General features: G+C 46.2%; 1 protein-coding gene across 1 annotated transcript; it reads right to left on the reverse strand.

Moving 5' to 3' along the window:
* On the reverse strand, positions 1 to 3,732 carry LYPD5 (LY6/PLAUR domain containing 5; the record flags this gene model as incomplete). Its single annotated transcript, XM_079907300.1, is given in 7 exon segments — positions 1 to 485; positions 733 to 835; positions 839 to 879; positions 1,108 to 1,168; positions 1,172 to 1,284; positions 1,828 to 1,956; positions 3,651 to 3,732. Coding segments are annotated over 7 exon segments (723 nt in total). The 3' UTR covers positions 1 to 291.
* Positions 3,733 to 14,361: the final 10,629 nt, after the last annotated feature.

The following is a 14,361-nucleotide window of genomic DNA, read 5'->3' on the forward strand; positions in this document are numbered from 1 at the left end:
ACCTTGCCCAATTTCCCCCAGGCCTGCTGACCAGGTAAGGGCTGGGCGTTAGTAGGGAAGCGGGAGGGAGGGGGAGAGAGAGAGAGAGAGAGAGAGAGAGAGAGAGAGAGAGAGAGAGAGACACGGGAGTGCAGCTCTTATTTTCCACATTCCAGGAACTGAAGCAGTGAGAAGAGGGCGCGTGTGCCCTGCCCCCAGCATCCTGCTCAGGAAGGGGCTGGAGGGGCTATGAGGAGAGCCCGAGGGGTCCTTCCGGAGTGCTAGCCAGCAGGGTAGCCATGAGGAGAAGGACTATGACGGTGGGGGGGCGCCCCAGGAGGGACGGTGCCCGAGGCGCTGGTGAAGGCTGATGGAGTCCTTGTTGCAGAGGTGCCCCTCACAGCAGGAGCCCTGGAGGTCGATGTTTGTCCACGGGCTGGTGGTGCCCCGGGTGGTGCAGGAGGGCCGGTGGCAGGTTCTGATGTACACAGGGACTGAGAAATTGCCTGGGAGGCGGGCAGTGAGGAGGGTCAGAACCGAGGGAGGCAGCTGCACCTGAACCTCCACCTCAGAGATCACAGCCATGACTGGGTCCTCAGACTTACTTCCAGTCCCCTTCATAGACCAGAGCCATGCCTCCTCCCTCAGTCCAGGACCATGCCTCCTTCTTTAGACCAGGGCCGTGTCTCCCTGTCAGCCCTGCCCTGCCTCCACACCCCTTGCCCAGGCCCTCTCACCCTCCCAGCCTCTCACCAAAGGTCATGCTGCCATTGCCCTGGAAGCAGATGCTTTGGTCCTGGTGACACTGGACCTGCCGGAACTTCTCCGGGGTGCAGTCCTCCGGGTGGATCCCCACTCAGGAGTAGCACTTGGGGCCGCTGAGCGTCGGGGGGTTGGGCGCTGGCAAGAGAGCGTGGACGCACACTCAGGTAACGGTCCTCGGTACGGTCGTGCGGGTTGTGCATTGCGCCAGGGCTCCCGTCTGGCCCGACTGGGGCGCTGGAATCCCAGCGCGCCGGGAGGAGGAGCCCAACGGAGACCACACCCCTCCCCGGGCGCGCGCGCGGGCCGGGGCCCCTCCCAGCCCCGTACAGTCCCGCCCCACACCCAGCCCCGCCCCTCGCATACCTCGGCCCAGGTTGGCGAGGGAGTCGTGGGTCTGGAAGTTCGCGTTGCAAAGGTCGGTCCCTCAGCCGCGCACCACCGAGTAGATAGGCGGCAGCGCCTTGTCATTCCACTGCATCTGGCCCGTAGCCGGGCCTGTCCAGCAGCCCTTCTGTACCATGGTCATTGAGGCGCGGTACCCTGGGAGCGAGGGGATGGGGTCTGGCGCGCTGCCTCCCCCTCAGCCCTTCTCCTCCTCTCCCACGCCCCCTCCTCTCCACCTCTCTCCCTCTAGTCTCAAGTCTCTTGCTCCTCTGTCTTCTCGCTTCTCACTCAACCTGGCTTCTCCCTCCAGCCCTGCCCTTCTCTTTAGTCCCTCGCTCCCTGTCAAACTCTGCTTCCCTCTACACCGCCTCCCCCTCTCCTCTCATCACCAACCCTTTCCTCCTCTTCCTTTTCTCTCCTTCCCCTCTTCCGCTTTTCTGCCCCTCTCCCACCTCCTCTTCCTGGCCCCCCACTGTCTCCTCCTCCCACCTCCTGCCCCCCCATCCCCTCCTTCGTCCTACCCCTTCTCCAGCCTCCACTTCTGCATCTCTATCCTGACCTTCCCTCCCCTCTTCTACCCAGTTCCTTCCCAACCCCTTGTCTGCTCCTCCACCCCCATCCCCCCCACCCCGTCTAATCTTTCATCCTTGTCCTTGTCCCCCGCTCCCGCCCTTTTTTTGTGTGTTTCCTGCCCCTCACCAGTGTTCAGGGATAAGACAGCCTCGGAGCATCCGAGGAGACAGGAGACATTGAGGAATTTCATGCCACTGAGGTCAAAGGGCCCGAAGTAGAAGTGTTGAAAACTGTAGCATTGCAGGACTTGGGACCCTGGGGAGAGGAGCAGGGGTGGAGTGAGTGGAACAGGCCAAGGATGAGCCTGTGCAAGGAATCAGGCTCCACCCTGCATATGACAGCCACATGGGCCAGGCTCTTCTGCTCTGAGGGGAGACAGGCCTTGTTGCCTTGAAAGAAGCAGGGGCTGCTGCTGTGGCTGGTCATGGCTGTGTCTACCTCTTGGCACAGCAATGGCATCTGCACCTGCCAGTCCAGGTTTTTTTTCCCCAGGCTCTTCCAAATCTCCATCCTCTTCCAGGAAGCCCTCCAAGATTTTGATAAAGGAGGAAGTGATTCACTCCTGTCCTGCCTATCCCTTTCCCAACTATACTCATGATATCCAGTAGCACTAAAAGGTCACTGATGGAAAACAAACACTCCAGTATAGGCACTGGGATGTACAATCTCATGCTACAAATGCACACAGAGCCAGCCCCTAGCAATACAGGTACACACACACACAGAACACTTAAACACTGACGTAAACACAAAATAACAAAATTGACACAGGCTCATGCAGATCTCACAAATATTCACAGAGTATCCTGAATGCATTCACACTGAGTTCTACATTTACAAGCAAAACGAGTACCACCCAGACCCTCCAATAGAAACCCCGGAAACCAAGGCACAGGATCTCACACATGCAAAATCACACTCACAGACAGAAAACCATGTGGATACAGAAATAATCACAACACACAGACCCAGGAACACAGGAAGTCATACCCAGGGAGAGACAAATACAGACCCAAGAATCACAGACATACAAATAAAATGAGACCCTGAAATCAGGCGAAGTTAGAGATAGACAAAAAAGAGGGCTACAAAAACAAACAATTTAAAATCATATTCAGATGCAAGATACATAGAGACACACAACAGATACACAGAGAGACAGATACACATCAAAATACCCAAACACACATACACAGAGAGAAATACAGGCCCACCAGTCATAGAGATGCACAAACACAAAGAAAAACAGAGATGCAAAATTATACACACATCTCTTTTAAAAACAAAGTGAGGCTCAGAGATAAACAGACCCATAAAAGCATTTGTTCAAACACCCAGACATCAAAACCTGGTACAGATAAACACACACAAGCACAGAGACCCACAGGACACCCTGACACATGGACACACAGAGAAATCGAACTCTCTTCCGTGGACGAGCGTGTGCACGTGCCTGTGCGCACACACACAAAGTTGTTATATGCAGGCATAACCTCCTTCCCACCTCTCAAGTTCCCTGCCTTTGTAGCCACTTCAGTCCTGATATGACTATGTCCCTGTCCTTACCCAAACTAGGGGAAGGGGTTGCCTGAGGATGAGGCCAAGGTTTCCTGCCGGTTCTGGAAAGAGCCCCCATGGCTCCCCAGAGGTACCTTTGAATGAGGACATGGGCAAAGAGGATGAGAAAGGCTGGAGTAGTGGAACAGAGACACTGGAGGAAATGAGTGATATGGAAAGAACAGAGGAGGGGAAGAGAACTGGAGAGGACACAGTCTCCAGGCCTCTCCCAACCAAGACCCAGGAGTCCGGGCCCCCAGCCCCTTCTCCCTCAGACCCAGGAATCAGGGCCTCTAGTTCGCTCCTCCCTGAGTCCCTGGAATCCGCCCCCCACTCTCTGCTCCCTCAGACCCAGGAGAGTCCAGCTATCTCCCACCCAACTGCCCTCTTACCACTGGACTCAAAAGTCTGAATACCTGTGAGACAGAGGACAGCCCCAAAGAGGCACAGCATGGTGGCTCTGGGGCCCCCCATTGCCAGGTTGTGGACCTGAGTGGAGACACCGAGGACAGCTCCTGCTCTGATTTCTGCGTGGCTGGTTCTCCCAGCAAAGCCCCAGGCCGGCAGGCATTCCTCCACCCCCGCCCTCCCTTGCTTGGGCTCGTTTCCTCCTAGATAATCATGATGGGGCCTGGACTCCTGGATCTGAGGGAGGAGGGAGCTAGGGGCCTGTAACCCTTAACTTTGGGGGGATTCGTGTTTTGCAGGCTCTCTTTCTACCCTGTTCCCCAACACTGTGTTCTAGTCTGAGGTTGGCACTCACGGCCTCTTGATTTCTATTCTCTTCCTCTATCCCAACACATACCATCTATATGGGCCCACGTCTCCAGACGCAGAGACACAAACATCACCTCCTCCTTGAAGACTTCTCTGACCTGCCACGCCCCCCTACAATCATCCACCCACGTTCAGCCTCAAATACCTCCGTCTCCCAGCCTTGGTCACCCTGGGTTGGGCTAGTGTCTGTCACTGCATCAGGCTATGAACTCCTCAGAGGCCTCAGGGGATGTTTGTGATGTTGTAGGAATGAGTAACTTAGAAACAAACTGACAGGGAGATAGAGACTCCCAGAGAGGCAGTTACACATGGGATGCAAAAAGACAGACACATCCGGGGTGGACAGACGCAAATGTAGACACACAGACAAACGCAGACTTGATGAACAGGACATGCCCACAGAAGGTGTTTAATACATTTTTTATTAGACTTTTAAATGAATGAATTTTAAAACATCGGAGGAGATAGAGACACAGGCAGACAACGGGAGGGATACACTGTCCCCTGAGGATTCAGCCAAACCCATGTGGACACTCAGACACCAGGCAGATGGGAACTTCCAGATGGATGCTATCGAGGGTCGTGGGAGCTGATGCCAAGTTGGCATCTCCTGATCTGCCTTGCTTCTTGCGCTTGGAGGCACTGCCTGCTGGGATCACACCTACTCACCGTGCCATGCGGGGTGGGTACCAGGCATGTGCAGAGACCTAGGGTCACGAACCCCCAGATGAATGGGCAGAGGGGACACAATAGCGGTGACCACGACAGCCTTAACGGTCTCCTGAGCTTGACTAAACTTGACACGGACTTCTTCCTGACTTCACGCCCCCAATCTCCCTTTCCTTAGAGCATTTACTTTAGAAAACTTGTCATTGCCGATTCCTTCTCTGTCCCTTTGAAATGTAGGTAAATTTTCTCCCAGCCTCTTGCCAGTTTTACAGCCCAGGAATGTCTTTCTCAGGGGACCTGGGAGCCACCCCTCCAAAATGTCATCATCAAGGAAGATAGCACCCCTGACCCTCAGGCTCTGTGGGAGGGTAGGAGCCGAACTTGAATAAGTGGCAGTTAGCAAACACAGATGCCTAATTACAGAGAAAAACATTTGTAAACTCAGGAGTAAGTCAGGGTGCTGGACCATCCCATGCACCAACCTCCCCTCTGTCTCTGGCATTTTCCCACTAGCTTATCCAGCTGAAAACCCCTCCCACCTTTTGTTTCAGTGGAGTTGAGTTCAGTCTCTCTCTCTTATTGCCATAGTCTTGAATAAAGTCTCCTGTGCCTGTTTAACTTTGTTCGGTGCGATTTTTCTTTGACAGCAAACACCCAGGAACTGTGGACACTCACTAGGGTTCTGGACTCACCCTCGTTTTGCCAAAACCCTGCTCCTCCCAACAGGCCTCATTTCCCTGAACCTGTTTTGTATCCAAATTATTTTTCCTGTTTCTCCTGTTCCTGCCTCTCTGTCAGGGTCTGGCCCTTCAGGGAGAGGGTGGAGCTAACGACCCCTGGAGAGTAGAGACTGGCCAGGAAAGGAGGCTGGGTTTTCTGAGGCCCCTGTGGAAGGTGGGGGCATTGGAGGTATTCACAGTTTCAGAGACTGAGGCTTGAAGAGTTGGCTGACCAGCCCATTTAGGGTGTGAGCCTGTGTGTGTGTGTGTGTGTGTGTGTGTGTAAGTGACTGTGCGAGCGTGCGGCTGTGCCCGTGTGATTTGAACTCTGGTAGCCTTCAGGTACCTTTGGAGGCTGTGAGGTATCAGGTGGGAAGCTCCCCACTGCAGGAGGCTGTCGATGAAAAAAAAATCAATGGTCAATCTAAGAAAGAAATGGAAAATTTTATTCGAGCCAACCTGAGGATTATAACCTGGGAGACAGTCTTTCAGAAAGCTCTGAGGACTGTTCTGCCCATTAGAGGTCAAAGCACAGTTATATAAGCTTTTGAGGCAAAGAGTTATCCAACAAATGATGTATTGACAGTTTATACAATCCAGATCTGTATGTACAAAGCAAGTAGTGGGTTACTGTGATCCCTTACAAGATTAAGAAGGAACATTATCCCCTAAGGAAGTCTGTTCAATGCAGATGTACAATACACACTAAAGGGAAAGGCAGAGGCCCAAACTGGTAGAAAATAATTTTATGTTTAAATTTTTCTTGTCTTGCCATAAATATAAATTTTATTTCATCCAGGTAATCCAATGGAGACCCAGTGATCTAGGTCTAGAGATTTTGGCAGGGCTCTTGCATCCATCCACAGAGCATGAACTCCAAGCTCCCTATGAACCCAGAAATTCTTTTTTTTTTTTTGTAATCACGTTTTAGTAATTAAGCTTTGCAATTAAGTGATTAATTATTTGAGAGATTGGAGAAAATGGAGGATGCTCTGTGGTAGCCATTAAAGAGCTATTTTTAAAACTTTTTACTGTAGAAATTTTCAAACACACACAAGCATACAGAGAATAGCATACCCACCACCCAGACTCAACAATTTTTAACATATCTACTAATCCTATGTTATTCTTACCCCCTTTGGTGCTCTTAAGGGCATTGAATTGGATGCCTTCATTATTTTCTCAAAATACTAATTTTCCTTAAAACAACATTTAAAAGTTGGTGATTTTCAAAGTGTAACTTTGGCTTATGTTCTAAGATGCAATCTTCAGGAACGTAACGTACAATTTCTAAAAGGGTGTTTAACCACTACCTCGAGTTGAATTCTTAGTCATATGATGTCACCAAATCAACATATTTGCATATTGAATAGTTTCAAATTTATTTGCGATACATGTATTTTCAATATATTCCAACATTTATTAGAAGCTGAAGAGTAGCTGTAGAGTGCTTGAATGATATTTTAAAATTCAGTGGTATAGAAATTTTTGCTGCATTATTCACTATCCAGTTTAAAGGATGGGCAGCACAAGGATTTGCTCCTTCAAGAAGAGAGAAAGGAGGCAGATCGGGGGTGTTACCTAGAGTCTCTGCCCAGCCCCAACCACCTACAGGAGCATCCGTGTGGATGTCCTCAACTGCCCGGTGTTTGAGCGTCTACATGGGTCAGTCCAATGGTTACCAAGTCCAAGCTCATACTGCTTGCTGCAGGACAGACCAATAAATGGAGAGACAAGTTGCTGGGGCCAGGAATAGCGACTTTTTTCAGAAAGCCAGCATACTGAGTAGGTGGTGGACTAGCGTCCTAAAGAACCATCTTGCCCAGGTTTGGATGCTAGTTTCTTCTATAGAACAAAGAGGGGGAGGTGAGGAGGTAAAGTGAAAAAGGTGATAAGGTGTTGCAAATAGTTCCTGGTTCTTCTTTCCTGCAGCCATTCACAGGTCAGGGCCTGGTCAGGATGTTTCCTGTGAGCTTAAACAAAGGTATTTTAGCTTAACACTCAGACACGGGAGGCAGGGTTCCAGGAGATGGGCCATTATGTATACTTTAAGCTACAGGCGACATCCCTTTAGTGATTACTTTGAAGCAAAAGCAATAGAATACAAAGGTTAAAGGAAAAGAAACACATCCAATATGGAGTCAGATTTGTTCTTCCCTATTACAGAATGCCTTGGAAATTTTTCAAGGATCTTTTGTTGTATTCTGTAAGCTTCCACGCACTTTTCCATTTCCATGCACATTTACAAAGACCTGGCCTCTTAAATAACTTTCCCCCCAGATTTGGTTTAAGCAGTTTACTAAATGTGTGCATCCCTGTCTTAGTATATATCACCTACTGGACAAAATTCCCCAAAGTGCTCGCATGTAAGGATCAGTGTAGTCTGGGACTCTGTCCATCCAGCAATAATTGTTTTCTTTTTAATTAATTAATTAATTTAAATTTTATTTATTTTTGGCTGTGTTGGGTCTTCGTTGCTGCATGTGGGCTTTCTCTAGTTGTGGTGAGCGGGGGCTACTATTCATCGTGGTGCACGGGCTTCTCACTGTGGTGGCTTCTCTTGTTGCGGAGTGCAGGCTCTAGGCATGAGAGCTTCAGTAGTTGTGGCTCGTGGGCTCGAGAGCGCAGGCTCGGTAGTTGTGGCACATGGGCTTAGTTGCTTTGTGGCATGTGGGATCCTCCCGGACCAGGGATAGAACCTGTGTCCCCTGCACTGGCAGGTGGATTTTAAACCACTGCGCCACCAGGGAAGTCCCTGTGTAGTTTCTAAAATATGTTCATAACGAACTATTAAATATTCTCTTTTTTGAGGAACAAAGATCTAAATTAGAGGCAAGAGGTAAATATTTTGAATCAACTTAATATAAGCAATGCTTAGTTGATTAGCTTTGAAATAAAAAGATGATATGAAATGGTAGAGAATCATAATATCATGAAAATAAAGAGTATTTTCCTAAATTTTATTGTGAGAAATTTCAGGTGCAAAAGTGTTGAAAATTAGTTCAGATATGATGCATATACCTATCATCTAGATCTAAAGTACAGTTGACCCTTGAACAACATGGATTTGAACTGTGCAGGTCCACTTATACTTGGATTTTTTTCAAAATTTATTGGAAAAAAAGTTTGGAGATTTGCAACAGTTTGAAAAAACTAACCGATGAACCATGTAGCCTAGAAATATTGAAAAAAATTAAAGTTAGGTATGCCATGGATGCACAAATATATGTAGATACTAGTCTATCCTTACATAGGCATAAGGTGAGTGATATTATAAAATCAATAATGTGTTAGTTTTCTCACTGTTTTATAACTTTGCTTTCAAAGAATTACAGTATTGTACAGTATGCCTCTCTCTCTTATAACTGGGGAAACTGTGTATCAGCCTATCATCATAGGTGTTTTTTTTTTAAAGTAACAATGTTCTCAATACTGTATTATGAATATGACTGTAATACTGTATGCCATAAAAATTTTATAATGATTCATTCATTAGTATATAGGCTAGGCTACCATAAAACAATTGTATCAATTACTCTAGGCTACCATAAAGCAATATTGCTGCTTCTTTGTGATCAATGCATGATAATGTTATACCTGTAAATAAATATGAATTGCTTTTTCACATTATCTTTTTATTTTTGATGTCTAGTGTTAGTAATACATATAACATCTACAGTGCTTTGTATCATATAAGACAATATTGATGTAGGTACTGACAGACCATTCATCTTGTAAACTGACAAGTAAACTTATGGTACCGATAAATATAGTACAATACTGTAATGTATTTTCTCTTCCTTATGATTTTCTTAATAACATTTTCTTTTCTCCAGCATACTTTATTGTAAGAATACAGTATAATACATATAACATACAAATTACCTGTTAACTGAATGTTTGTTATTGGTAAGGCATCTGGTCAACAGTAGGTTATTAGTAGTTAAGTTTGGCGGGAGTCAAAAGTTATACATGGATTTTCGACTGTGTGTGGGGTTGGCATCCCAACCCCTGCATCGTTCAAGGGTCAACTATATTAACATTTGCTTATTCTATCTACGTTTCTGCATCAGTTAGCTTCTGCTGCATAACAAACAACAAACAAAAAGGGTTAACAACAAGCCCTTTATTTATCTCCTGATCCTCTGTTTCTCCTGGGTTGTTCTTCTGGTATGGGCTGACTTGACCAGTCTCTGTTGGGCTCTCTTATGTTTCTATGGTCAGCTGATGGGCTGGATGATCTAGGATGGTCTCACTCACAAGACTGGTAGTCGGCTGGCTATCAGTCAGGCCTTAGTTCTCCTCCATATGGCCTCTCATCTTCCAGCAGGCTAGACTGGACACTTTTCACATGGAAATGACATGTTTCCAAAGGGCAGAGAGAAAGGGCAACCTCCAATAAGGAAGTGCTTTTCATGCCTCTGCTCAAGTTATATTTGCTAATGTCACTGGCCAGCAAGTCACAAGGCTTGCCCAGAATCAGTGTGGAAGGGCATTAACCGTGTGGATAGAAGGAGGGGAATAACTTGTGTTACTTTTGTTCTATTTAACTATCACTGTTGAACCAATAAAAGCAAATGGAAGATATCATTTTGCTTCACTTATAAATATAAATCATGTAGTAAGCAAAGGATCTTTCCCTGATGTGACTCTCCTCTTCCCTCTCGGCAGGCTATTTTTTTAAAAAATTGAAGTAGAGTTGATTTACAATGTTGTGTTAGTTTCAGGTATACATTAAAGTGATTCAAATATATATATTCTTTTACGGATTCTTTTCCACTATAGGTTATTACAAGATACTGAATATAGTTCCCCATGCTATACAGTAAGTCCTTGCTGTCTAGCTATTTTATGCATAGTAGTGTATATCTGTTAATCCCAATCTCCTAATTTATCCCTCCCTCCCCCTGCCTTTTCCCCTTTGGTAACCATAAGTTTGTGTTCTATGTGAGTGTATTTCTGTTTTGTAAAGAAGTTCATTTGCATCATTTTTTAGATTCCACATATAAGTGATGCCATATGATATTTGTCTTCCTCTGACATTTCATTTAGTATGATAATCTCTAGGTCCATCCATATTGCTACAAATGGCATTATTTCATTCTTTTTTATGACTGAGTAATATTCCCTTGTATATATACCACATCTTCTTTATCCATCTTATCTGTTGATGGACACTTAGGTTCTTCAGGCTATTTTTAAAGGGCTAAATGATTTGAAACTTGGTCATTCATCTCCCATTCACACAATAACTGCAACAATAGTGAAGAACACGGGAAGACCCACAGGGCCAACTAAGAGAAATATTTACAAACATGAACTTTTACCCACAAAGAAGTTACAGGTTTGAGCCACAACATCTATTAAAACCCTTTGGAGAATCTATTTTATTTGTGTGATCAAGATAAAAGCACAACCAGATGGGCCTAGGTGGCTTGAGGCAAGAGGTGCCCAGTGCCGGCATGAGGTCAGGCACTGGGTTGTGCCCATGTGAAATTGGCCAGAGTTCATGCAGGGATGAATCAGTGAATCAAGAGAATCAGTGAATCAAGAGAAACAATTTTCCCAAGGCCCCAGGCACAGGTGAGGCTGAGAGGATATGAATGAAATAGCACATAAGATGTGTCTGAACCCTTCCCTAATTAAATTCTTCTACACAATTATCTGAGTCTAGTTATGATTAGAGTTTAGAGCCTAAACTACTGATACTATATCATTAATGGTTAATTGCCTATTAAAAGTTTCTATTTCTTCTTCTTCTTTTTAAAAATCTTTATTTATTTATTTATTTGGCTGCACCAGGTTTTAGTTGTGGCATGCATGAGGGATCTAGTTCCTTGACCAGGGATCGAACCTGGCCCCCTGCATTGGGAGCGCGGAGTCTTAGCCACTGGACCACCAGGGAAATCCCTCTATTTCTTCTTGTCAATTCTTTAAGTTGTATCTTTCTAGGAAATTGGTTATGTCATCTATTTTGTTGTTGTTGTTGTTGGCCATGCTGTGCAGCTTGAGGGATCTTAGTTCCCGATCAGGGATGGAACCCTGACTCTTAGCAGTGAGAGTGCTGAGTCCTAACCATTGGACCACCAGGGAATTCCCATCTGTTTTCAAATTTATTCTAATTAAAAAGTCTTCTATTTTTGTGTAGTCTTTTCCCTTCTTAATATTATTTATTTGTGCCTTTTCTCTGTTTTATTAATTAATCACCTCAGAAGTGCATCACTTCAAATACTCACTTTAAATAAGCAGTGGTTGGCGTTTAGCCTCTCTGTTGCATCAGTGTTTTCTACTTCATTAATTTATGCTTATAATTTGCTTTGACCCATTTTCTCTTATCCATTCTTTTATTCTTTGTTTTCTAACTTCCCAAGATAGACAAAGCCTATAATTTTCATCCTTTTTAGTTTCCTCTTCCTTTGAACTTATGTCATAAGTACCCAACAGAGTTCATACCTTTATCTGTACCCAATAAAATTCATACCTTAATTTCTTGGCATTCTATTTATGTTGTTTGCTGTTTTTGCTACTGTAATACATGGTGGCTTGTTTCCTTATGTTAACTTTGGGTTTATCTGTAAAAACTCTTCAATGCATGAATGGAAGTTACAATCCTCCAGAGAATTTCCTTGATGATTTCTCCAAGCACCCTGGTATTCCAAGCCCAGGATCAATTTTACACTCATTTCTCAGCCTGAGTTTCCCAGAACATGCTGGCAGTATAAATCAAGGTACTAACAAAATATTAAAAGAGGTAGACAGCAACTTAGAAAAAAAATCTTATGTCATGCCCTAGTTGGTTTCTTCCAAAAATGTAAGGTTGGTTTAACATTTTAAAAATCTATGTATTCTACCATGTACCAAAAACATGTATTCTACCGTGTTATCAAAATAAAGAGGAAAAATTTTACGGTCATATTTGTAGACACAGAAAAGACATTTGATAAATAATCAACAGAAATTCATAATAATAATGAAAACTCATAGAAAACTAATAATAGAAATGAACTTATTTCTTTGGATTGAGTGTGTGTTTTTTTAAAAAGAAGAAGAAAACATCATACTAAAGAACCCACTCGGGCTTCCCTGGTGGCGCAGTGGTTGAGAGTCCGCCTGCCGATGCAGGGGACACGGGTTCGTGCCCCGGTCCGGGAAGATCCCACATGCCGCGGAGCGGCTGGGCCCGTGAGCCATGGCCGCTGAGCCTGCGCGCCCGGAGCCTGTGCTCCGCACCGGGAGAGGCCACAGCAGTGAGAGGCCCGCGTACCGCAAAAAAAAAAAAACCCACTCAAAAAAACAACCCACCCAACAAACATACACAATGCCTGTAACACATAGTGACAGAAATATATGCTGACGCACATGCATAGATGGTCATACATACACACGTATCACACAATCACTGATACACCCCAGACCTGTCACAACCACACAACACATTCATACCCTCGCCCTGTCATGATAGACACAAAAACACACTTCCACCACAGCCACACATTCATCCTGATCCTGTCATACACAAACTGCAATCTCTCTTCTCTCTGGTGCACACACACGTATAGTCTGTCACACGGCCGCGGAGAAACACTCCAGCTCCTTCATGGTCACCAGATAAACGTATACAACGTATTTTACATGCAGTCACAGAGACATACACTGGCCATTTCGTGTGCACAGATGCCCACTTACACACACACACACACACACACACACACACCATTCCATCTGTCACAGGATATCTCAGCCCCGTCACGTGAACAATCATGCAAATGCAATATCACCTTTCACACAGCGTGACGTATCCTTGGCTCTACCACGCGCAGTGTTCACACACAACCCCTACACCACGTCTGTCCCTCACCGTCACTGAAGCACACTCCAGCGCTGTCGCATACTTGACTCTCCATCACACGCAGCCTGGAGACACCCTCACCTGTTTTGACGACCCCTCCCCTCTTGTCTGTCACACTATCACCTCCGTCACAGCTCGCGTTTACCTGGAGCGTTTCCCTCCGTCCATTCCCACCGCCGGCTAGGGTCGGAGTTCTCATAGCCCTCCCCTCCACGCCCCGCAATGATTTCTCTTTACACTGAACCTGCTCACACGCGCAGCCCAAGAACCACGAGGAAGCTCTAGGTGGACTTCCGAGACCGACGGTCATTGGGGCCCAGTGGCCTGTGGGAAATGTAGTCCAGAGCCGGAAAAGCAGGAGACATCGGAAACCCAAGGGCCGGAGGGCGTCTCCGCCCCGGAGGTTTCTGGGAGTTGTAGTCGGTGCTCGCAGTGCGCAAGCGCCGGCTCGCGCCTGCCGTGTGTGAGTGACGTCTTGGGCGTGGGAGTCTAGGGTGAGTCCGCAGCGGTAGTACTTACCTGACCACGTTTGTGCCTGAACATCTTTGCGCTCCGGAAGGCCCAGTGTAGGCTGATGGTCCCTGAGGTGCGCCAGCTCCTGGACCCGCACTGGGGACACAGCAGGTGGGGGGTGTGTGTGTGTGTGTGTGTGTGACTCTGTGTTACTGTGACAGTCGTGGGACAGACTGAATGGCTGTAGATGGATGTAGCAGTGTTCCGGAGCCGGTCCCTACGGTTAGATTCTCAGAAAAATTGAGACGTGTTAACACAACCATTACAGTAGTCCCCCAGTATCTGCTGGTGTTTGCTTCCAGGACTCACTGTGGATAGTGCTGAGGATGCCGGAGTCCCTTTTATAAAATGCCATAGTACTTGCATGTGACCTGTGCATATCCTTCTCTATATATTAAGTCATCTGTAGATTACTTGTATTAGGTATTACGTACCTAATACCTAATACTATGTAAATAGTTGCTGTCATGAAGCAAATTCAAGTTTTGCTTTTTGGAACTTTTTGGGATTTTTTAAATATTTTTGATTAACGGTTGAATCCACGGATGCTGAACCCATGATATGGAGGGCTGATTG

The sequence above is a fragment of the Stenella coeruleoalba genome (genome assembly GCF_951394435.1).
Source record: "Stenella coeruleoalba genome assembly, chromosome: 20".
Taxonomy (NCBI): domain Eukaryota; kingdom Metazoa; phylum Chordata; class Mammalia; order Artiodactyla; family Delphinidae; genus Stenella; species Stenella coeruleoalba.